The sequence below is a fragment of the Zonotrichia albicollis genome, chromosome 4 (genome assembly GCF_047830755.1).
Source record: "Zonotrichia albicollis isolate bZonAlb1 chromosome 4, bZonAlb1.hap1, whole genome shotgun sequence".
Taxonomy (NCBI): domain Eukaryota; kingdom Metazoa; phylum Chordata; class Aves; order Passeriformes; family Passerellidae; genus Zonotrichia; species Zonotrichia albicollis.
In genome coordinates this window covers 8564438-8592385 of record NC_133822.1, presented here as the reverse complement: position 1 = coordinate 8592385, position 27948 = coordinate 8564438, and the positions used below count along the sequence as shown (strand labels likewise).

The following is a 27948-nucleotide window of genomic DNA, read 5'->3' as shown; positions in this document are numbered from 1 at the left end:
TGCTAGATACTGTTCGCCTCTTAACCAGGATAATGTTTTCATTATCAAATGCTCAGATCAGCATGAAAATGGCTGGAAAAGGGGACTGTTCTGAAATCAATTGCATCAGCTAAGTGCCTGAGACTTGAGCTTTTTTGAAAAATACATCCCTAATATCACAATGTACAATATTCCAGAAAATCCCCACTTGAGAATTTCATGAGTGTCCTGATCTGAATTAATAACAGATACAACTTCACTGAACTCCATGAGAAGTAATAGTTCTCAGGGATGATTGGGTCACTATCCTTTATGATTAATCAGACTTCCTTGCATTTTTTTAGTCCATGAAAAAATCTACCATCTGGACAGCTTTGTAATGAAGAGCTTTACAGCAAACAGCTGTAAACACATGAAAACTTTCTTCTCCCAGAGCACAGGAATGAGAATTTCAGGTGTTTCCAGGGACCCTGGAAATATAGTTGCCTCCAAGGCTGAGGCCTTTTGTAAACTGGGAGAGCAGTTCTATGGATGCTTTTGCTTCTCAGACTAAAAGAAAAAAAATTTAAAAGGTACAAACAAACAGAAAAAATAAAAAATGAAAATGAAACCAAACTAGCTACAAAGCTGCTGTATTTGTTAGGAGAACCTTTCTGAGAGTTGATGAGTTGAAGGCTTGTCAACTCGCTGACCAGCATTACCTGAGCTGCTGAAAATGGACATTTTCTTTAGCAAATTTGAGGGGGGAAATGCAGAATGGTATGTGTGCATATCTTCATTATGGTTTAGCACAAATGAAATAACTCCTGCTAGAATAAACTGAGACAAGAATAGCAATTCCAGCCCACACAGTTCTGCAGGAAATGTTCCAGAATAGCTACATGGAGTACATTCTCATTTCCAAATCGGAGTGCTCTTGAGAGAGGACATGTGAACCAAACCATGTGGATATGTGGGCATGTAATCAAACTTACAAAGCCACAGGGACTTAACAATGCTCAAAGCATCCATTGTACCTTGGTGGCAGAACAAGCCTCTCTGCCCATCCTGTTGCTTTAAAGCTGTTCATTTCCATCGCCAGATGCAAATTAAATCCCACACTTCCAGTATAAGGCAGTTTAATGACTGTTACCATCCAGCAGGGAGGTTGAGAACACAAAAGCTGCTTTCTGAGGGACAGTAACTCGTTCAGCTGCAGCATTCCCAGACTTGTGCCTGTACCCGCTGGCACTGTCAGCTACAATCCAGGATACTCCTTCCAAGCACTGTAGGAAAGGTTTTGTTTTGGCTTAAACTAAAGTAAAACACTACCAATGGTGTTTTTGTGAAGGCAAACTCCACAGCTTGGACAGGACACTTGGTCTTTCCTGGTGTTGCAGAAGAGCAGGAGGATAAGAACCTCCTGAAGTCCTCAGTTCCATGTGGCCCAGAGGTTGTGAAAGCCCCTGTACATATGTGGCTCACAGCAGAGTCTGGCCCAGATGAGATTACACCAGTTTACAAGGGCACTAGTTCAGTGTCTGCAGCACAGAAAAGACAGAATCTAAATCTATAAAATCCTAAGTCATACATGTTGCTGAAAAGCAACAAAATTCTTCTGCTTGTTTTTTGTTTTTTGGATTTTTTTCACCAGACTCTAATTTGCTACTGATGTCTGAAACTTCCAAACTTGCCTCTTCTACAACATTTTTTTCAAAACAGTCCTTTGCCTTTGAATTCTTACAGACAATCTGTGGTCAAAGAAACATCTGGGGAAGATTAAAAAATTAAAGGATTGGGCAATTTTTAATAAGTTTCCCTTGGGAATCTCAAGTACACTAGTGCAGAAATCTCAAGCACTTTGTTGCTTTTCAAATTATTTCATCAGGCTGTACTCTAAGATTAGCTTCACATTTTATTTACTGGACAGAACTTCCAGTCACCAATCTTCTCTTTGTCATTTAAGAAACTAAAATAGGAAAAAAATGCCATAACCTTTCTTCATTTCTTTCCAGATATGATCAAGAGTGGCACTTCTGTGAGAGCAGCAGAGTAGATTTGGAAATATTTAAGTATTCGACACAGTCAAATATGAAAAAAAGAAAAAGAAAAAGTAGGACTTTGGACCACATAAGTCAAACAAATAGAGATTATTAAAAATTTTTATTTTTCATTAAAAACCGTAGGTCAACATGACATTAGTTCAGTTGGGCAGGGCATGGTGCTTATAATTCCAAGGCGATGGGTTTGGTTCCCACATGGCCCATTCATTTTAAAGTCGGATTCAATGATCCTTGAGAGTGTCTTCCAATTAAGACCATTCTATGATTCTGTGAGTCTGTGATTCTGTGGTTCTGTGACAGTGTGAAACACTTGAAGAGTACTAACATGCAAAAAATGGGCCATCTTAGCTGGTCTGCAGCCAGAATGTCTCAGAAAAAAAGGTTAAATGAGTAAAAAATAGGAGAGGTGGGGACTTAGCTTGAATAACTGAAATTAGAAAGTTTTACAAAAGGCCTGTATATTTGTGATATTTGCACAGAAGAGAAACTTATGTCTTATTAGTGTATTTGGTCATCAAATAGAATGAATCTTGGAGAAGATGAATCCCACTATGAACAGCAAAGGCATGCAAATCCCCAGGCCTTAGTAAGGAACACAGTCTGAAACTGAAATATATTGTCCATTTGTGTCTAATCATCTGTTGTTTAAACAGGCTGAGTTTCATGAAAACAAAGGTCCATTACAGTCCCAGCAGGACCCAGGGAATTAACTGGGCATCAGAACAGGTTTTGTGCATATGCTCAGTGCAATGCTTTCCCTAGAGTTTGTTATTAACATCCTCTATCAACACCCTCAATCTGTGATCACCAGAACATCTCTCATTAAAAAACACTGTCAGTGCCTTTCCCTAAATATTTCTGCTCCGTTTTATAAATACCCCTCTTTAATAACCCGTGCACCCTGCTTTGTCTCTAGGTGGCAAATTTGCTCAGACTCTTCCAGATCCCCCAGATCAGCTACGCCTCCACCAGCGCCAAGCTGAGCGACAAATCCCGCTACGATTACTTCGCCCGGACTGTGCCCCCGGACTTCTACCAAGCCAAAGCCATGGCTGAAATCTTGCGGTTCTTCAACTGGACCTACGTGTCCACGGTGGCTTCCGAGGGAGACTACGGCGAGACGGGCATCGAGGCCTTCGAGCAGGAAGCTCGCCTGCGCAACATCTGCATCGCCACCTCCGAGAAGGTGGGGCGCTCCAACATCAGGAAGTCCTACGATGGCGTGATCAGGGAGCTGCTCCAGAAGCCCAACGCCAGGGTGGTGGTGCTGTTCATGCGAGGTGATGACTCCCGGGAGCTCATTGCGGCCGCCAACCGCTTCAACGTGTCCTTCACCTGGATCGCCAGCGACGGCTGGGGTGCGCAGGAGAGCATCGTCAAAGGCAACGAGCACATCGCCTCCGGGGCCATCACCTTGGAGCTCGCTTCCCACCCGGTTAAAGAGTTTGACAGGTACTTCCAGAGTCTCAGCCCTTACAACAACAGGCGCAACCCCTGGTTCAAGGACTTCTGGGAGCAAAAATTCCAGTGTAACCTGCAGAACCGGAAACCGCACAGAAAGGCTTGTGAAAAGCACTTCACCATCAACAACTCCAACTACGAGCAAGAGTCCAAGATCATGTTTGTTGTGAATGCTGTGTATGCAATGGCTCATGCCTTGCATAAAATGCAGAGGACTCTCTGCCCAAACACCACCAAACTCTGTGATGCCATGAAGCATCTGGACGGCAGGAAGCTGTACAAAGATTATCTCCTGAAAGTTAACTTTACAGGTAATACCTCCTCTTTTGGTACCTAGAGAATGTAATTAAGCAGTGTAATTAAGGAAATGTTCATCAGTTATGGTAACAACCAGCCAAATTCCTGGTAGCAACTATTTACACAGTTCAGACCAGGGTGGTACAGGCAAGGTCACTTCTGTCACAAGAAGGCAGAAAAGAGAAGGAAGAGGAGCTTGATGAGAATCCTAAAAAAGCCAGGCTGATGCTCCTCCTGCTTCCAGCAGAAGGAAGAGGTGAAGGTGGTAACAGCTGGTCTTGGCAATATTGCACTCCATCCTCTAAAATTCCACACACCAACACCCATTTAATTCACAGCCAGTTTGGGCATGTCTGAAAGCCAATGGTCCCTTCACCACCTGCTACACCAGGCAGCCGCCTGCTAATCCCACGCCAAGACTTGGCCTTCTCTCCCTCGCTTTGCTGCAAATTTACATAATTGCTGGACCATGGCCAATGTCCTTTCAATAGTAAAGTAATAATTCCTGTCATAGAACCAGATGTATATAAACTATTTAAATATATGGGGTAATGCCATTACCTGTGTTACAGAACTAAAGGCTTAATGGCAAACTATAAAAAAGCTACATTAAACATGTGCAGGAGATGTGGAGGAGGGTGATCAATCTGGAATGATATAAGCAAACTTCATGGGGACTGACTGCACAGCACATGGCATCTCTGTGATTTTGCCACCACATAAGACTGAGTTTAGCTTTTTTAATACCATGTCATAACAATATTACACCTCAGCAAAGCTAAGTAGAGCTAGAGAGGAAAAAAGTAAAGCATAGAACATCCTGTCTTTTTGTTTCTTCATGTCTGAGTTTCTTCTGAAGTATCTAGGTTGAACTTGAATTTCTATGTACTGTGAAACTGATACTCTCGACTGCCTGAGTTGATAGTCAGGAACCATCATGCAGTGCTTTGAGTGAGACCTAGCTCCAAGAGGAATTGAAGGACAAACATGTGTAGGGTGCAGCATGCTCAGACCCAAGAGACCTTCAGTATTTGTACAATGCTAATAACACTGACAACTATATAAAACTGTCGAATTGGAGCTTGTACTTTCCTCTCCTTTAGAGATGTTCTCAGCCTTTGACCCAGATCACTTCTAGATATTATCAACCACATCCCTGGTGCTTCTCCAACTCCCAGTGGGATGCAGCTGCTGTAGCCAAGTACTCAAGTGAGAATGGAACAAACTTCTTGGGTTTAGACCTCTAGAAATTAAGAATAATCCTTTCTCTTTCCCCTCCTCGCAGCACTTACAACATAGAAGCTCTTTCCTCGCTTGCCTGCACTTATCCTCAGAGATACTTAAATGTCTTCAAATTGTTGAAATCAATTGGTTTTAGGAGGACAGCACTTCATGGGAGCTCATTCCTGGCATGCGGATCGGGAGGGAAGGCAGTGGTGTGCTTCTGTCCCTGCTAGGGAAATGCTTCACAACTGTAATGACCACCTAAATGAGTAGGCACTTCAATATTTTAAACTTCAATTATTTTGAAGATTTTTCTGACAATACAGGTATTTTTATGAGCTTAAATGAAAATACTATTGATTCCAGCCTTAAGACTAAGCACCCTTTGTTTAAATATAGGATTCTTAATAATTTTTCTAACATGCAGATATTTTTAAGCTCCCAAGCATTTTCCCACTCAACACCTAGATATAAAGTCAAAATAACCCTGATTTCCTTTCACCAAAATCTCAGGAAATTTTTTTATTTCTCTAGAGCCAGGAAAAATAGCTTTAATTTTGACTGAAATAACTTTTATTTTTTTATGAATTGGGAGTTGAAGCTGTTCAAGCTGGAAAAAAATTGAAGCCTTTAAATTTTCAGTTTTGAAAACAGAAAGCTCTTTTTTGAACCAAATTAATTGTATTAAAAATCAACATGGAAATCTTTGAAACTCTGAAGAGCTTTATTTCCCATTATTTTTCATTTCCAATTTAAAACATTAAGAAACCTGTCAAGTTCTTTTCCAATGGCTTTGTTCCATATACATTTTTTAACAGCTTACAACATTATTTGCTCATCTTCTTTATTATTAGTTCTTCCATTGTAATATGAATCCCTGTCTTAATATAAGTTATTTCTAAAGCAAGTGAGTGATTTTTATGCAGTGAGTTATTAAGCAAGTCTTCCACCCCTTCCTCCTTTCAGAAGGGTGTGAAGAATTAATACATATGTGAGATTTTAATACATATAAGTCTTGTCATTTTTTTGGGGGGACTAAGAATTATTCTTTGCTCTTTCCTGGCTAAAGAAGATCTTTGTGTGTGTTGTTAATGCAATGTGAGGACCTTGTTTCATGGTACATTTGATCAATGATGCTCTTATATTTCCACCTCCAAACCTGAGTATTGTATTTGCGGGGTGCCCCGATGAAGGAAGGAATGATGAATGTGACTGCATGTTCTTAGAAGGATAATTTATTATTTTATGATACTATATTATATTAAAGAATGCTATACTAAACTATACTAAAGAATACAGAAAAGATACTTACAGAAGGCTAAAAAGATAATAATGAAAACTCCTGACTCTCTCCATCATCCCAACACAGCTTGGTCCTGATTGGCCAATGAGTGAAAACAACTCATAGCAGAATCCAGTGAAACAATCACCTGTGGGTAAACAATCTCCAAACACATTTCCAGACAAGCAAAACACAGGAGAAGCAAATGAGATAAGAATTGTTTCCCTTTTCTCTGAGGCTTCTCAGCTTCCCAGGAGAAAAATCCTGGGCAAAGGTATTTTTCTAGAGAATGTGAATGCTACACCTGAGTGTTTTCCCAGCACAGAGAGAGGGTGGCACGGAAGTTACCAGTCCAGCAGCTGCACTGCAACCAAGTCAGGCTGTGGATGTTCTCTCTTCTTTAGCCTGGGTAGCCATTCAGACCCACTAGAAGGAAGCAGGCAAGAAACAGAACAGTGATAACCATATTTGCAAACACACAAGCAGCTATTTAAGCAATGCCTCCTCTGCTAAAAGGCAGGGGTCCACAGAGCTAAGCCCTGCAAGCGCAAAAATCAAGCAAAGAAGTGGTGGAAGAAGCCAAGCAAATGTCCCTGAATGTCTTGTCCCAGTTTGCTGGAACATGAATTTCACACACACCAGTCTGAATAAACGATCGGGTGCATTCCTATGACTAATGTGGGACGGAGCAATTTTAGACATTTACCCTTCACACTCAAATTAGTTTTGGTTAGCCTTTGATTACAGTTAATGGAGGGGATCAGCACTTACAGAGTGTGCTCCAGCCCATGTGAGGTGTGATTTGCCCCTACATCCCTTGCTACTGACTACAGATGGAGTATGGAGTGATTAAGGTTCATTTTCACTTTGCTATTTAGCTGAAAGCCTGAAGTGACACTCCCAGGAACAGCAATAATGTGATTTACAAGGAAATACTCAGGGACCAGCTAACAGCAGGGTGGTTGTAGGGGACTGGCAGGATTTGTGCATCCTTGTGCTGCCACTGCTGCTGACATGCTGTGTGACAGGTAATTTCACTAATATCTCTGGGTTCCTACTTATTTCTCCTTTTTCATTAAATAGAAATAACTCCAGAGAACTGCAGTGTGGGATGAAGACAGGGTGAGATTTCACTCCTTATTGTCTGTGAGATACACCAGGCACATAATTTTCTTGCAAGTCAGTAAGATATATATGACAAATGTCGTGATATTCTGAATCTTTTTAGTAAAGGATAAAGAGATACCTGTGCCTAATTCCAGCTTCTAGCAGCAGGATGTGAGAATGCAAAATCCAGCTCCTAGATAAATGCACTCAGTTTCAGTGTTTGTTTGGCCTTTCAAAGAGATATAGGCTGGTTCATCTTCTTGATCTTCCCATCCTCTACATTCCCTCCTGAGGGCACAAGTGCAGCACTTGATGTTCTAAATCATGATGTTTTTCTGCTGATAAAGAGATGCCAGTTCAAGAGGCTGTTAACTTCTATTACCAGAACAACAAAGAAGTGCTGAGCAAAAGTAAAGGTCTCCCTGGCAGAGAGCACAGAGTAAACTCAACTTCTCACCATACCCAGCCATGATCTGGTGAAGGTCAGCACACAGAGGGGCTCCTGGGAGAGCTGTGAATCCAGGGATGAACCCACACATCCAGAAGCCTTGCTCCCTCACAGAAGTGGAGGAGACAGTGCAGCAAACAGCTTTGCTGACTGATTTAGCTAGTTTAAGCCACCAGCAGGACACAGAAAAGCAGTGTTGTCATTGCCCACAGCACTACTGCAAGCCTCACGTTTGACAAGTGCCAGGACAGTGTGAGAGGGGTGTCCATCATTTGGGATAAAAAAGTGGCAAGGTCCTGCACAGCTGTGCCCTACATGTTGCTGCCTGGTGTAGCTGCTCCTCCAGGACATTGGACTGGAAGGGGAGGGTGAGGAAGGGCAGCCATGATAATGAAAGACCAGCATTAGCTCCAGGGTTGCCTATCTGTTGTGCAGAATAACCCAGGAGTGTAGGGCTGGGCTCCAGCTTTTCCCACTCCAGTTAGCAGGGCTGATGCTGTAACAGGGCTAACCCTGCCCTCAGTCTAGTGGGGGAACATAGGGGCAGAGGGGGGTTGGATTTTGGGATGTGTGTACATCCAAATGTCTCATGCAGTTTTCTGAAACTGAACAGCTAATTGTTGGAGTAATTTGGCTAAAGTAGAAGACTTGGGGAAAAGATAAAAAGATCATTAAAATGTTTAGCCAATGCACACTTAAAGTACTCAGTGTCTTTTTCTATCATTTTCTCCCTCCTGAGTTACCAGAGTCACTGTCATGGACCTTTCTGTCTTGTGTTCAGAAGTCCATCTCCTCTACAGCAAAGCCTGCATCATCAAAAATAGCTTATCCTGGGCAAGTCCTCTCCCCTGGCTACCAGAATGACTACTCCAAATGAGAAAAGGGTTCTAAGTCAGGTCTAATTTGTCCCCTTTCCTCCACTGGACTCTATGAAAAAAATTCTATTCTTACCTGGTCTTACATTTCTATGTGTTTTATTTTTTTCCTTCTCTTCCTCCTCACTCTGCCCCAGTCAACACTGAAATAGCATGAAGCAGAAGCACAAATTCACCTTCTCATTTATTCTGGAGCACCAGTGACTTCTGTTGTGGGAACACAATTTCACAGACCATTTCCATCGTATCTGTTCCATCCAAGTAAGAAAGATCTGCAGTCATGGTCTGCAACAAGCAGATATCACCTTACTTCTGAGCACAGCAGCATTGCATGGTCCCTGCTCTGGGATTTAGCCATAAATATTTCCTGTCAGAAGTGCACTTCAAAACTCAGTGCCCAGGCAGGCTGCATGGAAAGCAGACCGAGGGAATGCTGCATTTGCCATCACAAGCAGATTACAGCTGCAGAAACTTCAGAGGCTGGCTATGAATTCACAGCAGGGAGTACCTGTGAGGGCTAAAGCTCAAAGCTCAGGCTCTGCAGTAGATGGTCCTGCTGCTCCATCACCTCATCCAGGAGCTCCTTCTCATCAGGCCAGATCCCCCTTGCCTTCAGCACTCAGTCATACTGAGGTCCTCGTGGCCTTCCTGGTGATGCTTGTTTGTAGAATAAACCAGAACACTCTTTCAGATGAAGGCAAAGCTCACATGGGCAGAAGGCATCCACTTGTTAATCATAAAAGTTGTAGAAGTGTAATATATGATGGATTTGTAGCTAATAAAAGCAAGGAAAATGAGTGAATTCCCCAAGATACTAATTAAAGATATACATGAAAAAGATGTCTAGGGTTTATAGGAAAAAATCACTTCCTTTTCCCGGGACAAGAAATGTGTCACAGTGTTTAAAACCTTGCAAGCAGCTAAGGGACAGTCTCTGAAAGCACACTTGAGACTTGCTGTTCCAGAGCAGAGGAACAGTTGAACCTGAACAGTATTTTCCCATATTCTCTCTGTATTGGAGTTGCATTGGTGTAAATACACAGAGAGCTGCAGTGAAATTTTGATGGCCTGGTAATCCTAATGGCCTCATCTACTTTCTCTTCCTCTTCTCTTTAGAGGCCTCATGGGATCTGCTGTTCTTTTACTCTGGGTAAATTTACCCTCCAAGAGTAAATAAGCCAATATCTCTACTTAGTCCTCCTGAAGATTTTAGTATGTGTATATTCTAATACATTTTTATATATTAGTGCATATATATTTATTTATATTTCATAAATTTATATATATATTTATAATATAAATAAATTTATAATATATATAATATAAATTTGCCCTCCAAGAGTAAATAAGTCAATCTCTACTTAGTTCTCCTGAAGATTTTAGCATGTGTATATATTTATATATATAAATATATATATATACATATATATATAAGTAAATATATATGTGCATTTCTACAGATTTTTATTGTGCATGCTAGAGATTCATAATATATTAAATCATAAAATTAAAGAATAAAGCAGGTTGGGTGGTCTCTAGGCTAACTTCCTGCTGAAAGATAAGGTAGCTGAAAATCAGACTAATTTGCTCAGGTCTTTATGGATGTAAACTAGTTGAAACTAAAATACTCTAGAATCTTTTCAACATCTAGTTTAGGTTTGACATATCATGATGGCAAGCAACTGGTCTGCACTCTGGGAGTGTTGTGTGTCCCTCACTGCACCCTGTGAACTGGATACCTGGGCTGGCAGAAGGACAAAGGTGCCATCATCTCTAGGGCACATGTTCCAAACAAAATTTCCATTAAAACTTCTCTCACCATGATGGCAGGTCAGTGACCTACCTGCTAATGGTGTCTGCTATCAAGCCAGAGGCCATCATAAAAAGCTCCAGTTTCATGTTTTCCTTTGTCACTGTCACAGGGATTAGCCTGAGGGAGCAGGAGCAGAGGTTGAATTGTGTTTTCATCCCTTGAGATAAGCTCCAGCAGCTGAGGCCAAGCTGTGCTGGGCCATTGCTCTCCATCCATGTGGGGGCAAGGTCCTTTTGCCTGGTGCCACCACTGTCACCACTGCGTGCTGCCACCACTGCTGGCTGCCACTGCTCTCTGCCTGATGTGGGCACTGAGCTCCCATGGACAGAAGGATGGGAAATGCAGCATTAGCAGGATGCAGAGCACCAGCAGCTTCTCTTTACAGTCCTCAGGAAGTCTCTGGAAGGATGTTGCCTTTGGCCTTTACCCAGCTGGGTGTCATTCCTGGAAAGCCTGCAGAAACCACAGGCCAGCAACAGCCCCAAACTTGTTATAGTGGCATATTTAGGTGAAAGTACGTTGGCATCCCTAAAATTGCAACTGGATCTCCATCTCAGTTTCCTCCACTTGAATATTTAAACAACTTCAGCTAAGCTATGAAATACTGAACATAAAATTATATAGTCTATGCCTTGTATGTAATTTATAGTCAGCTGCTTATCTCCTATTAATAATGTAGCCTTTAGGCAGCCATAAATCTCTAGATTTCACAGCATCCATGGGAGTGTGTAAATGAGGATGAGATTAGACACCCTGTGTTTGTGGAGAAACACATGACTGGCAAACAGCAATGATTTTCTTTCAGAGCACATATTTGAGAGACAGAAGGCTTGGTAACCTAATTTCTCTAAATCACAGGCTCCTGTGTTTGCCTGCTGCTTGTTTTATAATAATTATTATTTTCTCTTTTGTTTTGCTGGCAAATGATATGTGAATCCCTAACACCAAAGGTCAGTACAAGTCCTCAGAGCAGGAAATCTCATCCAACCTTTTCATCCCCCAGCTATTCCCTTTCCAAATCCTACTGGGATTTACAGCAGGAGGGCAACCCTGACATACCATGGAATTATATACTTATTTTTCATGCAGATTTACCTGGGAGAAATGTTTACACATAAGTAAAGAGATGTCAGGTCTGCTTTTTCCTGTGATCTTGAAGGAGAAGATGTCAGGTGAGAAAGAAGACTTTGGTTCAGGATTCCTATCTCTTACATTTTAGCTTCTAATTTGGCTCTGAAAAGCCCATGGAAAGACCAGATTCTTCTCTACCACCTGCTACAGAAGAGCACTTTGTCACTGCCACACCAGATATCAGTTAGTCTCACTTGCATGCAGAGATACTCCAATAGGGGCTGACAGAGGCAAAGGCTGGGTTCAGAACATGAGCACAGAAGTGTTGAGGATGAGGACAGCACATGAGAAGGTGATTCCATTTCACTCTTTTGAGTAATTCAGGTGTGCCTTGAACTTCTAGTGAGTCTCCAAGAAAACTCATCTTTTGCAAAGGTGATGAAGAAAACTACAGAAAGTCACAAATCCAGATGTCTAATCCCAAAGATAACTAAATTTTGTTGTTTTTACAAAACCCATATCCTTGTTGGCAGCTAATAATTATACTACAAGGGCAGTACTGAAAGCATAATCTATTAAAAAGCATCTTTTCTCCTTTAAATAGCCTTAATTTCACAACATCACTGGAAGATAACTTCTTCACCCAGTGGAGCACAGTACAAAGATATTTCCAGGCTAACAGTGATTAAACAGAAACAGGGACATTACCAGTAGAGCTGCATTAGTGGGACACTGGCACTCAACCCAGCCTGGTGCTGCTGTCTAGACATGGATCATGGCCTGAATCCTACACTGATTCCACATAGCAAGTTTGCAGACAAACTTGTCCCAAGCTAACTGCTGTATTTGTACTTGTAAACTGCAGCCCAGATGAGAATGTGAATCTGTTTCAGCTTTCTGCAAAGTCTGAACTAGTCCCTTCAAATTTGTCTTTTCCATTTCTGATTCTCAGTGCAATAAACCTCCACCATTCAGTGATACAGGGACAAAGAGAAGGGACAAAGAAACTCAACCCAAACTCAAAACACCCATTGTTTACATTTTCCGCTAACATATCTTTCCCAAAATTCTTCCCATTTTTTTCAAAAAGCAACCACCTCTACATCTTCATGGAGCTTTTACATATGCATGCTTTTCACAAACTGACCTTCTACACAGCTCCCATCATCTGCAAACTGGATGGACCTGACAGACAAATGTGCATGACTTTTCATTTCCTCATTTGTCAGAGCCAAGTTTCTAAACATCTCTAAAAGCATCTCAGAGAATATCTGCCTTGGCATCACTGCAATATTTATGGTTATTTAGTTAGCAGATATAGAATATAATGTAAAAAATACATTTCATTGCTGTTATCTGGGTGAGTCATTTCCTTTTGTTTCCTTCTTCCTGCCTGGAAAGTGTATTTGTCTGAGCACATAACAAGTGAAGACAAAGAATATTAAAATTCTTCAAGGCAAGAGGAACAATTCATGCACAGGGATATCAGAGGCAGAGAAACTTCTAACAGAAATGTCCATGAAATCCCAGCTGTAGCATGGATGTAGGAGCAATCTTTGATTTGCTCTTTTGCTTTTTGCTCCATCCATGGGCAGCTCACCTGCTCTCTTTTGGGATGAAAAGGGGCTCAGCACTGAGTCAGAAAGGACCATGTCTCCAAATAGAAATCCTTAAACATAATGCATGTATTTTTTAAACAAATTACCAAGATCAGTAATTTAGAAAGTAGGGTCTCCACACAAAAACTCACTCTTTCCTAAATGCATGTGAAGAACAGCTCAGAGCCAGAATCTTTGGGAAAGGGAATGGTGGCTGCAAACATCCAGTAGATGGAAAGCAGAGATTATTGTACCTCACAATCTGAAGGCACCTGCCCTCAGTCTGGTATCTGAATTTCATCTCCTAGAGTTTTGCTTTTCTTGCACAAGCCCATCTTTCTACTTGTCAATATATTAATCATCCCACCCCTTCTAGAATAATGACAGATATACATCTAGCACATTTCTTGCAAGAGAAATTCATGACCATTTCTGAAGGCTGGGAGATATTCCCTTTTTAAATGTGTATCTGCAATTGCTCCTCAATTCAATGGAGGTTCCATGCAGTACATTTTTCTACTTGCTGCTATACACAGATGCCAGACAATTTGATGGAATAAGCTAAGGCAACTATTCCTTTGTACATAAGAAATATTTACCACTTCTGTGGCTGAAATATGAGACTCAGTGAAGAAAACAGCATAGTTTTATTCAGGGAGGGGAAAGCACTGTGCTCAGAGGAAACAGGGAAACTGCTGGTGTGAGAAAGCTGAGGGAAGCCCAGGCCTGAACAGAGTCCTCACACAGAATCTACCTGCTACAGAAATCCCAGGTAACTCTGTACTGAGAGAATACAAATTTTCAGGGTGGAATGTGATTCCTAAGGGCTACATCTGATATCACTACAATTCTGTGATCCAGTATTAACCACATTTGTTGTATGGGTTGGAAAACACGCAGAGAGACATGAACACACACATTCACAGGAGCACTCACCCACTGTTCTTTAAATTTCACTTTGCTTAACCCAATTCTGTAATAAGAAATAATACTTGATGTATGATAGTTGAGATTGCATTTATAAAGAGTGAGCAGCAAATCCAAAATGAGTGATTTTTACACACCAAAGGGAAGGGGAACCTCCTGATGTTCTAGTAGCAGCACTGGTGTGTTCCAGCACCTACAATCAGGGGACAGCCCCAGTTCTTTTTCTTGGAGAGACTGTTACTGGCTTGTACCTTCTTGTTTTTGCATTTGTTTATTCACCATTCACAAGATGTTTTGCACACGTTGCAAACATGCTCTTCTTTCTATAATTATGCCCTAAAAATCATCTTCCCTTCTTCCCAAGGTTTAATTTGTGTAGTGATCAGTAGCTAACCATTCGTGTGCAGCTCTGGAGCCTCAAGAATCTCCCTGTACCTCTACTGCAGAATTGTCCTGCTCTCTTCCTGTGGGAACACTTTCTCTGTGGCTCTAACTTTTACAAGAAGTGCTTCAAAACACCAGGACATGCCTGATCATATGCAAAAATTTATGGGGTGGGGTTGCTTGATTCTTCTAGCCCAAGCAGCAATTATGTCATTGCCTATGACAGCAAAAGGTTGTGCTTTTGTGGTTCCTTCCCTTGACATAAATAACTATACACCATATGCCCCAAATAATAGTGGTTTCTGTAAAAGTAAAATTTTTCCATGACATTTCTCTATTGCCCTGATGAAGGCAGCAGCTGATCACTGCTCTGAGTGATCAGCTGTGTCAAAGATTGCCCTGCTGTACCAGGATACATGTCTAGCAGACTGTGGCTGAAAAAAAAACTATTAAACTGGTATTGGGAACTGATGAAAATGTGCTGAAAAAGTTTGTTAAACTTCCTCTATTACATTTGCACATCCATTTGAATAAATAGCTAATGGCTAGTTAATGCTCCAGTAACTGAAAGAATAAAAAGCCCATCTTTAAAGGCTCTTTGGAGAAGAAATTATCTCCAGTCAGAGGAAGGTTTGAGGCAGTACTGTTAATGTCTTTTCTAGATCTCTAAAACATTTTATCAGCCTAATCCTATCAATGTGTCTCTGCTTTCACCATAAAACAGGCAAATAAATCAACATTTTCATTTTACATTTTCCCCTGAGGTCCAATGATTGCTGTTGCTGAACTGATTCAGTGGAGAAAAGCATTAGCAAAAATGATTCTGTGCTCTCAGCTTTATCTTTTATCCCTGAGAACAGAAGAATTTGCAAGTATTAATAGGACAGGCAGGTTGTGCATTGTAGCATAACACATGCAAATGAACACTGAAGATGCTGGGAGAGATGACGTGTTACCTTGGCAGCTTGTGTGTGATATTCAGGAATAACCTCAAAAGCCAAGAGTTATCCTTTTTCTGACTCTCTTTTAACTGAAATTCATTGTTGTGAGAAGCCCACTTTCCCCTCTCTGGCTGACTCAGCATTTGGTCAGCTGAGATGGACTCTGCTGAATACTGAATTAACTTGCAATTTCAGTAAATGTGCATTTCCAGCCACTGCCTTATGATTTGGAAAAGAGTAAAAATAAAATCCGGGGTCATACCTTTATAAGAGAAGATGAGCATATTCAATGTATGTGGTGGGTCTTACTGAAAACATTAGTTTTATTTCACAATCAGTGGAGAAATAAAGTATTCCTTGACACACTTTTGTAGTATAACCGGAGAACTATTGATGGAGGAAGTTACCCACCTCCCTGGTGGCATCTCACATTGGCCAGAGCCCACCTTTGGAGCTGCCAATTTCTCTCCACTCTCCATAGGAGGTCTGTAAGAAAACTGCACTCCCAAAATAGACAGTCTAATTAAACTTCTGTTCATGAAATATAGGTCACTTCTTTTTCATTCACATATTATATTCCTAGAGAAAACTGGCCCACTCCAGAATCTTACACCATGTGATGTGTGAAACATTCACCTTTCCAGCTGTACTCCAATTCTTTGTCCTCCTTCTGCATGTGTCAGATGTGCCAAATGCTATAACTGAGCTGGATAATATGTCTGAGCCTAAAGGTTCCTGTGCTTCAGTGTGGTATTGTGTCTTCATTCCAGCTCTCCGGCATTCTACAGCTCCCTTTTTTCCACAAAATGTTCAATAAATTTGAGCTTCAATTATTTCAAATACATACACTCCTTAGAATTCACTACTTAGGGTTTTATTTTCCTACTGCAAATACAATTTCATTTTGCAAATTACCTCATTATTAGCAATTTGTAGGGGGATTGCCTAGAGTTGTCAGTAGCTTCTTAACAAAAATAATAGCATAGAGTCATAAGATTTGCAAGAAGAGGCAATACCTTTATTAGACTTCCCACATATCTGCAAAAAAAAAAAAAGCTTTTGGCATAACATCTCTTTGTCATATCTTGTCTTGCATCTCGATCAGACCTTCTGTTTCTGAACTATATACTTCTAAAGAAGTGAACAAAAAGCTTTCAGCAATTACTCTGCAAATGGATAGTAATGAGGCTGTTTGCAAAGGGAAATTGTGTTTCCAGCAGGAAATAAAAACCTGATATACTAAACTCAGAGAACAGTTGTTCCTTCTAAATAAATGGAGGTCAAATTTATTGAGCAATGGTGCTGGTGACCTAATGTAGTGACCTTGGGCCTGAAAGCTTGTGCACTTCTTCCATCTGTGAGACAAATAGGAAATACTGCCTTTCTCAGACACTTGAAATTTCTTGTATTTTGGACTGTCACAGCTACAATATTACTACTACTAAATAATAGCATTGCAGTATAAGTAATTAAATCTATGTCAGTCCACCTGATTTGGGAGTGTCTTCATATCAAGTCAATTAGGAAATAACAGCCAGAGGGTCTATTTCATGGTTCGTTTGCTTCTGATCTCTAAGGGCAAACTATCTAACTAAATTATTCAGAGCTGTGTCTGGAAACACATCTCTAATCCTTTAGTCCCCACAGAGGAGAGAATGTTTTAACCAACTTCCTTTAATATCTTAATAACTAAATCTATTCATATTTCCTTCAGGCTGACAAAGAAGGGCAAAAATATTATTAGGTATTTAACACTTCTTTAGACAGCTACAGTACAGTTTTCAGTCTGGGGGTGGAATTAGCACATCATGAAACAGTGCCTCCAAAAAGAGAAACATTCATGCCCCTGTGATATAACCATGTCCTAGATTTAGTCCAAAAGTAAATTTTAGTAAAATTAAAACACATCTTCAATAACTTCCAGCTGCACCTTGGATGCACTGGAAAGAGAGGGGTAAAAGACACAGCACCAGTGCCCAGCTCTGAGGTTACATGGGAATGTCCCTCAGCCAAATGTTCAAATTAGACACAGGGCACCCATAACCCCTGAACTGGGAGAAAATCACGATCAAAAAATCAATCATGTTCTCTGACAGAAACATTAATGTTCAGCATCTGACAGAGAACCCACCAGCCAACTCGAATTTTCCCTGGATCAAAACATTTCAAGAGCTACCAAAGGCCAGCCCGGAGCTCACAGTTCCAGCTCCTGAGCTGTGCTGCCACCCGAAACAGTGGCCATAATTCTTCATAATGGGAATGGGTTCCCCTTGCTTCTGTGTACAAAATAGGGAGCTGGCCTGAGGGGGGAGTTAGGCAGTTTGAAGTCATGGTTTAATTTCCTTTGTAATTGCAAGTTGATTGCTGGTTTCAATTACATTGCATGCATTTTGCCTCTTGTGACAACCATTTCCTTAAGTGGATAAACTTAAATTAAAAGAATGGTATCAACTGAAAGGCATTTCTATGTTGGAATCTCAGGAATTACTCATATTAATTATCAACTTAGCAGACTTGTTTAAAAAAAAAAAAGAAAAACACCTTGGATGATTTTCCATATGTATTTGTTTTGTTTAAAAGTTAAACTGAAAAACTGCAAGAAACATTCTTAATTTCAGGGGAGATTGTTGGCATTTTTAAGGAGAAATACGAGTGCAGAATTTTTACATGATTTTAACTTCCATGTCTAGAAACCCAAACACTTTAAGTTTAAATCCTTTTTTTAATTATTTAATTTCCTTAAAAGAAATAAGGGCAATTTCCTAGTTTTCTTAAAGAAGGTTTGTAACTTAGCATCTATTTCATTCTCCCCACGTCCTAAAGACCACACTTATACCCAAGAGCTGCACAAGCAAGAGGACAACACATACCTGGAAATGTAAAACATTGAGCTCGAGGCAAGCAATTCACAGGAAAGGTAGCCTGGGAATTCTGTGCTCAGACAGGCTGAGGATAATGAGGATAATGACAAACTGAAGAAATTATTCTCATTTTTCAGATCCTTCTTATTTTATTTTGCAAATGTTCCTGGTTCCTGCTCTGAGGTACAGCAGAGAGCTTGGACAGGCTGCACCCCTTGGTGCTCCAGCTGCGAGCCTTTCTGTCCCTGACTTTGGTGCCATTCATCTCACTTGACTCCAGATACATAAATAGTGGGTGTATTTCACATAGTCACACTCCTGGTGGTCAACAGAAAAAGGACAGTTTGGCTGGGCTATTCTAGATATCACTCTAAAGTGAGCCCTAGAAATACTCAATACTCATTCTCTTTTGTAGGACACAAGTTTGGGGATAACTAACTCATCCGCATTTATCCCTTGGCACATCTTTGCAAAAAAAACATTTCTGTATCTGACTAGTGCAAAAGTTGTGGGGGGTCTACAACTAGTTTTAAAACTCTCTACAGCAAGTGTCTAGCCTAAACCATAGACCTGAATGGAAAATCTGTAGACATAGATAGGAAAATTAATTTTTAGTGGACTAACCAGCCTCATTTGACTCATTCATTTCTTAAATGAGAAGAAGCAATGCTGCCTATGACCCAAACCCATCCAGAGACAGTAGTGCAGAGGTTAAAAGGGCTGGTCTCTGTGGAAACTGGTATTTTGTTAATTGTGGAGAGGTACAATCTAGTGAACCCTACACTCTGATCTTTCCCCATACTAACTTCTAAATTGCCAAATTTCAATGTGCCTTCTGTCAATCATGTATGAAACCAGCTGTGCTGTGCTGAAGCTGAAACAGGAGTGGGTGCATCAGGTCTCTGTTGCTTGGTCTAAATGTACAGCCAAGCAGAAATAAGTCGCTTTGACCTCAACAAGGCATATCAAGCTAAAAATAAAAGAGAATTAAAAGAAATGTTCATTCTCAGGGTCTTTTCTGATACTTTTCAAGATAAGGCATCCTACACACAGATGAGCCTGTTGGACAAACACAACATGTCCTGTTATATTATTATCTAGGCTCTCCATGAAAGTGTTTTTAAAAGGCAATGCCCTCGATACGTAACAGGAAGAGTAGGGGGGATTAAAAAATAACTATATTTTTCTGTTACATAAAAAAATTTCTTATTTTTCAACCTTAAATCAGGAGTTTGGAGCTTTTGCAGCACCACCTAGTGAGACTAAGGAGGTTTTACTTAACTTTCCAGAAACTCCAGCCTGCTCCCTCTTTACTTTTCCATTTCTATTTAATCAGGATCTCCTCACAGTCTTTGGGGCCAACAAGCTCTGGAAGAAGGTACCTTCAGTGCACCCAATAGCCCTTTTTACATCCCTTTCTGAACCCCATGAAATCTCCCAACTGCCAAGCTGAAAAGCTGCAGTGCTTTCATCAAGCCTTGCTATTAATGACTTGCCTCCCAGCTAGTGAGCTGCGCCTCTGTGATCTGTGCCTTGTTCAGAAATAATGCACTCTGCAAACAAAGAACAGAGGCATGTTTCAGTGGACATGAAGAATGTTCTTGGATGTAGGGATATCTGTCATCATTCCTACAAGGAAATGTTACTGAAGATGTTTTCTACAAGACAGCATCTACACACTCAAATCTGTGCCAGACACATGAGAGACTCCATGCAAAATATCCTTCCTGGCCCAAAGATGCTGCTGACAAACAAAACCCATCTGATTCCAAGCCAGTTAAGATGACAGACATCTTTCCCTAGGCTGCTCAGCCTCTTAAAATATTTCCAGTGACTAATTAGGATGAAAACTGATTTGTTTTTCTCATCTATTCATTCCTCGTTAAAAAATGCTGGAACTGAAGCATTGTGCAGAATTAGAAGTATTTAAATATATTTCTCATATTGCTTCTTCAAATAAAGGTTTTGCCCAAAAATAAAATCAATTTCCCCTCCAGAACTTCCTTTCTGAAATTTTTCATGTCACCAAGAGCTGTACATCACTGACACCAAAAATATTAAAGATTTCTAAATAAAAGAAACTCAACTGCTTCCAATAGCAGATAAGCACATTTTTGCAAGTTATATCAATGTTGGAAAAATTGATCCCACTTAGGAAGATGGAAAAAAATTACATTATTCGCTACATAAAAGCTATGATGTTATTTTATGTTCTTATCTGTATCTGCTACTAAAACAGTCATAAATCTGCAGTTATTCCTCTCTTATCTGAAGCTGAGGGAGTTTGTCCTCCCCTTGCACAGTGGAATCCTCTCCTCCAGTAGGATTTCTCCAAGGAGCTGACAGACTTCAGCTGCCTGCATCTTGGGGGTTCCAAATATTTCTGCCTTCTGCCCTCCTGCTCTTATAAATGCCACTGCTGCTGCACCTTCATTACTGAAATTCTGCAAGCTGGAGCACAAAGCATCTCTGCTTTAGGTCTTTTCTAATTATCCTTTCTTTTCCTTGATAACTTCTTCTACAAAAATCCTCTTGTATAAGTGCTTTACACAGGACTAACTCATTTCATGAAGTGCAAGGGAAGGAGAAGATTCAAAGGCTCAAAGGAGGCAAAGTTCATTTTGTCACTCAGCCTCTTAGCTAGCAGCTGATGAGATCCAGGGACTCTCGTCTGTCCTCTCCCAAGGGATGGATGTAAAAGAGCTGAGCTACAACTCTGAAATAGACCTGCCAGAAATACCTGCTATAAAAATTGTAGGTTTCTCAGGTCTAAAAACTGAGATATATGAAAGAATTTGCAGAGTGACTTATGACAGCCTGACAACATCTCTGGGAAAACCAATTTGCAAAAACTCTTATTTTTACTCTAAAACATAAGATCCTGCCTTCTTGTGATAAGCATCTTTCTTGCCTATAAACATCTTAATTTTATGATTATTATTGCATCATATTTTGTGAAAACATTACTTTTTGGAAGTGTTTCTACAGGATCCAGAACATGTTGATAAATGATACGTTAAAATGCCTTAGTGATTTTATTTGCAATCAGTGGGTATATTAATTGCTGCCACCCAGTGGGCTCATTTGTAGGCTTTGGCTCACCATACTATAATTTAATACATCATTGTTTGGTTAAATGATTTCATCCTTTCCATCTGAAAGTGGGTGATTTATTTTCCTCTATCAGCAGCCACTAAAAATGAACGTTTCAAGCTGCAAGCTTTGGTTAACTTAGAACATGTTGTCCTACAAAAATCTTTTGTTTCTTGTAGCGTGGGAACAGCATTATGGAAGGCAATTATACTTCAGCTTCAAGCTAACTCTGTGTGAGATTACCTGCTTTGCCTTGTGAACCTACCTGCAAAATCTAAGGAAAATACTTTTCTCTATTTAAATGCCAAATATTCTCTCAGAAATAAGAAGTTGTTGAACATGTTATGGAGAGGGAATTCTTTCCTGAAAAGTGCTGGTGTTTCAGACCCTCAGGTAACTTGCACTGGGATGCTTGTGGCCTTCAAGCTATGCCCTTGACAGGAGATGTCAAAGAAGGAGTTTTCACTTTGTCTTCCTGACCTGCAGCCCCACTGGTGCCAGCAGCAGTCAGAGGCTCTCAGCCACCTCAGGAGCTGGCCTGGAAAACACTGAAGTGAATAAACTGGCTCTTAAAGCTGGGCTGCTGTGTTAACAGTTCCTACAATCTATATAAGTGTTATGAATAATGAAATAAGACACTGGCAATGACAGCACATTATTGAGGAGCTGTTAAGTGCTGCATTATGATTTCGTTTTAATGCTGTTCCTGGATGAGGGAGCTTGCATGCCTGGGCATGAGGAGGAGGAGGGAGGGGAGGAAAGCTGTTTCATGTTCTTCTTGTTGACCTATATTTTGAATTTATCTACCTGTTTAATTTTGAGCATGTCAATTCCAGCAGAACTGCCCATTTGGGGGAGGATTGTGCTGCTCTTAATTTTTGTGCTCTCAGAGGTCTTGTTGGACTACAAAGTGTTACACCTAGATGCCAAAAGTGACCAAAAAAAGGATAAAATAAACTTCTTACAGATTCCTGGGCTACCCAGTCCTAATTTGTGCAATACAAGGAAGACATGGAGCTCCTGGGGCAAGTCCAGCAGAGGGGTATAAAGATGACAGGTGTGCTGCAACATTTGTTTTATGTGGAAAGGCTGAGGGAGTTGGGCTTGTTCAGCCTTCAGAAGACACAGCTGAGAGGGGACCTCATCAGTGTGTGGGGGTATCTGAAGGGAGCCAGGCTCTTCTCAATGGCAATAAGACAGAGGCAAAGACAGGAACTGCAACACATGAACATGAGAAGGAACTTATTTTGTGTGCAGTGACTGAGCACTGGCACAGGTTGCCTGAGAGGGTGTGGAGCCTCCCTCACTGGAGATATTCCAGAGCTGTCTGGATGAATCCTGTGCCATGTGCTCTGGGATGGCCCACTTGAGCAGGGGATTGGATCAGAGGCTGGTCCCTTCCTACCTGAATTATTCTGCAATTCCATGATTCTGAAATCCTGCAAACCAAGTTTTCCACCACTGTGGCTGACACAGCTGAGGAGGGGAGGAGCAGGAGAGGGCAGGGATGAGAACAAGCAGAGTCTTGACTCAGAAGACTCAGAAGACTAAATTTGCAGGTGGCTGTAAATTATATTCCAACTTTGCCCTACAACAAGAAGAAATCTGGGAGGAAATGCCCTCCAAGTGCAGCACCTGAGGATGCTCAGGTCACAATTTCAACCCTCCAGCTGGGGTTTCTATGCCAATACTCAATGTCCCTTTTACTGACCTTAGCTAGATTCCTGCAAAATAAGGTAATGCTCTACAGGAATAAAGGTGAAAGAAGTTGGCCTCAGTGTTTTAAAGAAGCTAAATAAATCCATCAGAAGAAATCCAAAGTATCTGGAGATTGAAGTGGAGGAAGGTATTACACCCTTATACAATATTGCTCAAGTTCAAGCACAGTATGGGCACAGAGGCAGGGAAAGAGATTTATTCTAGCAATGACAGTGGAACCACTTCTATGGCCAAAGACACTGGGAAATAAAATCACCTTTATTGTTCATCAATGGTAAAAAAAATCCTTTTGCTTCCTGCCTGTAAAGCTTTTTACCTTTGATGCTACAGTAAATGACCAATAAATCACAGGGTAAATGCAATTTCTTCCCAGATTTTTAATATTTCTTCATTCCCTGGGTAAGTCTCAGCTGGAGGAAAAACAAAACTCTGCAGAGCTTACCAGTTAGAAGTGTTGCAATATTGAATTCACAGAAAGTCCCAGATTCAGTTTGAGGTTTGATCATCTGTTCTCCCAACAAGATACAGGACCAAAGCAGCATGTGCTAGGGACCTCAGACCATACAAGAAATATCAGAAACTGGTAAAACTGAAGCAAAATAGAAGGTATTCAAAACTTCTTACCACACAGGGAGAAGAGAAAAAGACATAGAAAGAAATTTGTGAGGATTTCACAGTTATTTCTCCATCATCCTAAAATTATTCCTCTATTCAACTGCATTCCAGAGTGTTGGCATCAAAACTGTCATTTAATGACCCAACTGTTTAATTTCTTTTATATCATGGCAGCCAAGTTTCACCAAAAAATGCTGAGACTCAGAAGCAGACCTCTTTCTTTTGAGAGAAAATGTGAGAGGCAGCAGAGATGCATACTGGGAGAAATAATTAGGGAACTGCTTCATATCCAAGACAAAATAAAGTAAGGACATTGGTTAACTTAGATTTCTAAATGTAAAGTGGAGTTCCATTACCTGAGCTCTTCTTCCAAGTTCAAAACTGAGACAGACACAAACCTCTTGACTTACTGTTGAAAACTGAATTGTGTTCTATAAACAGGTGCCTGTGCTTGCCAAAGGGCTGGAAAAAATATCATATGCAGCTTTGGTAATAACATTTCTCTATTTCTTTCTTTTTTTGTTTTTCCTCAGCTCCATTCAACCCTCCCAATGACGCAGACAGCATGGTCAAATTTGATGCCTATGGAGACGGGATAGGACGATACAATGTGTTCAATTTCCAGTTCACTGGAGACAGATACTCCTACGTGAAGGTTGGTCAGTGGGCAGAAACTTTGTCACTGGAGGTAGACTCTATCCACTGGTCCAGGAGCTCTGTCCCTGTCTCCCAGTGCAGCGACCCCTGTGCTCCTAATGAGATGAAGAACATGCAACCAGGAGATGTCTGCTGCTGGATTTGTATTCCCTGTGAAACCTATGAGTACCTGGCTGATGAATTCACTTGTGCAGACTGCGGGCCTGGAAAATGGCCCACAGCTGACCTGACTGGCTGCTATGACCTACCAGAAGACTACATCAAGTGGGAAGATGCTTGGGCAATAGGTCCTGTCACCATCGCATGCCTGGGCTTTATTTGCACTTTCATGGTCATTGGGGTGTTTATCAAGCACAACAACACGCCCCTGGTCAAAGCCTCTGGCCGTGAACTGTGCTACATTTTGCTCTTTGGGGTCTTCCTGTCTTACAGCATGACCTTCTTCTTCATAGCCAAGCCCTCTCCAGCCATCTGCACCCTCCGCCGTTTGGGGCTGGGAAGTTCCTTTGCCGTCTGCTACTCTGCCCTCCTGACCAAAACGAACTGCATCGCCAGGATATTCGATGGCGTGAAGAACGGTGCTCAGAGGCCCAAGTTCATCAGCCCCAGCTCTCAGGTGTTCATCTGCCTGAGCCTCATCTTGGTGCAGGTGGTGGTGGTGTCCGTGTGGCTGATCCTGGAGGCGCCGGGCACCCGGCGCTACACGCTTCCCGAGAAGAGGGAGACTGTCATCCTGAAATGCAACGTCAAAGATTCCAGTATGCTGATGTCCTTGACATACGATGTCATCCTCGTGGTTTTATGCACTGTGTATGCCTTCAAAACCAGGAAATGTCCAGAGAACTTCAACGAAGCCAAGTTCATCGGTTTCACAATGTACACAACGTGCATCATTTGGCTGGCCTTTCTCCCCATATTTTATGTGACATCCAGTGACTACAGAGTAAGTCTTTGGACATCTGTTTCCATAAATCATATGCAACACTTTAAAGGACCCTGTCAGCATTCACTAAAGGCTTTTTCTCACTTCTTTTGGCCCTGGGTCCCTTGCAAACAAGTTCTCTTTCAATGTTACCAGATTTTGGCTCACTATACTATAATTTCAAAAATAGAAGTCAGAGTTAGAAGGGATTAATACTGTTAATCTGATTGCAATAGAGGTGTAACATATGGATTAAGTATTCATTTGGGTTCATCACTATCTGAAGTCACAGCCCTAAATGACCTAAAATCAGTCATAATGAGTTGACAGAAATTGAGCTTAAAACAAAATCTATATTAACTAGTCTCCTCTGCAAAAGAATCTGCTATTAAAATGTGGTATTTCCTTCAAATGAAAATATTAAGATCAAATTTCAAAATTTTCTATGAAAAAGGGTTGTTTAAAAAGAGTTCAACAAACATTCTCTTTAAATACAGAACTTTTTATTATTTCTGCACTTTATAAAACACATATCTCACTGAGCAGCAAATATTGGTCAGCCTTCACTAGCAAACTTTAGAAACACTAAACTGTTTAAATTGTCAGATAGTGTTGCAAAGCTTTAAGTTCAATAAAATCGTATTTTTGAAGAGAAGGAAATTGTCTCAGAAAAAAAGATTCAGATCTGCTCCACTGGAAATCTCACAGTTATTACGATGTGAGAAGTGACTGTGGGAGTTGGCCCTTGCAGCAGTTTGCAGAGAATTAGTTCAACTTTCTGCCCAGAAGAAAGGTAGATTACCTTAGGGGGATGTTATTGCCAATAGTGTGTACATGAAACAGCATATGAAACTGTGGAGTTAATAATGTCACTTAACATATTTTTGATGTGGCCACCCTGGAATAATATATTTAGTACTATTTTACTCATCTGGAAATGTACTGAAATGTACTGAAAACCTCTAGAAAACAAGGATAAGTAACAAATGACGCAGAGAGACATGCAGAGTGACAGTAAAAGAGCTAAATATATTTAGTCTAGACAAGAGTAAACCCAGGGAGACGTGATCACAGACCATAAATAATTTCAAGGCAACAAAACGAGAGGAAGGGATTATTCAGTCTCAGGAGAAGTTAGAATAGCAAGTAATGGATTGAAGTTAATGAAGGAAAAGTTTAAGGAAGGCACTAGGGAACAGCTCTGGACACCCAAAGCAATCAGAAAGACAGACACAGAAGGAGGGAAACATCAGTCCAGACAGTCACATGAGTGGGCAGTACAGACATTAATGGCCAAGAGAAGCATGACTTGATTGTTCAAGCAGAATTTTTCAGCCTTATCTCCTGAGTGGAGTTTTCAAAACCACTTGTAGGAACTGAATTTATATACAAGGTTCCAAACAAACCAACTCAAGTACTACAAAAAGAGCAGAAAATGCTTTTAACTTCTTTTTGGTACTTTCATGACAAGTCTACACTTCTGGGGTACCTTTGAAAAGCCCAAATTTAATTTCCATGTGGTGTCACATGTTGACTCTGAAAAAATTTCTGCCATCCTAACGTAGCCCTAGTCTGGTAGCATGACAATAAACAGCCTTAGAAACAGCCCCACTCAGCCAGGAGTTATCTGCAAATTTGGTAAGGATACACTTGGTCCCTATATCTATGTAATTTATGGTGATATTGCATAACATTGGTCCAAATATGGACACCTGAAGGACACCACTTGTCATTGATGCCCATCAGGACTCCAAGCCATTGTCCTCTGGGTGTGACCATCCAACCAATATCTTATTCACCTAACATCAAATCCATACCTGTCCAATTTAGAGAGAATGGTGCTGGGGGGCACCTATCAAAGACTTTACAGAATCCCAGATAAATGCCATCTGTAGCCCTTGGTGAAGCCATAATGGCAGTCCCAAAACTGTTCCTCCCTGTTCTCCATGTGCCTTAGCATAAGTTATGGTCTAGTGGGATTCCCTCCACCCTGCCAGCACACCAGCCCAGTCTGTGAGGCCGGGTTACACACTGAACCACCAGAGTGACCTGGATTAAAAGGAACCCTCTGGGATGGAGCTATTTTTAACCCAGATCATTTAATTGATTGAGTGTATAATTATGCCAGCACAGCTGAGCTGCTCCAGGCAGCATAAACACTAGGAAAAGCAGGGTGGGGGAAGAGGGCTTTGATAGTGAAAGAAACATAACTTGAAACAAAGGAAAATAAAGGTAGCTTCATTTACTCTTGTTTTATAAGAAAATTCCTTTCCTGTCTTATCCATACAGCACCAGTTCAGCATCCACCTGACCTGACAGCACAGTTCTGTGGACAAAAGGCAGAGAGGTGAAGGAGAATGTGAAGCTAAGGCATTCCTTTATCATGCAGGCTCTGTTGGATCTTCCATGTTCACTCACCCTGTGAAAGCTGAGCACATTTCATGGTGCTTGCAACACCCACAATCTGCAAAGAGTAATTATTAAATGACCACATTAATTATCCTCATTGATGACAAAACACCAGTTGTGCTCAGTATATAAATAAAGCAACAATGTCCATTCCCTACTCTGTTTTCCAGTTTGCACCAATTGTTTCTGACAAGGAGATATGAGAAGCATTCCCATGGAAGAA

At 40.9% G+C, this 27948-nt stretch overlaps 1 protein-coding gene across 4 annotated transcripts in view; it reads left to right on the top strand.

Moving 5' to 3' along the window:
* Positions 1-27948, top strand: part of GRM3 (glutamate metabotropic receptor 3) — a 104312-nt gene that overhangs the window by 68970 nt on the left and 7394 nt on the right. For all 4 annotated transcript variants that reach the window (XM_005489290.4, XM_005489291.4, XM_014268632.3 and 1 more), the window contains 2 exons: positions 2938-3793; positions 24271-25337. In XM_005489290.4, the coding sequence (XP_005489347.1) occupies positions 2938-3793; positions 24271-25337 (1923 nt within the window). The remainder of the gene's footprint in view (positions 1-2937; positions 3794-24270; positions 25338-27948) is intronic.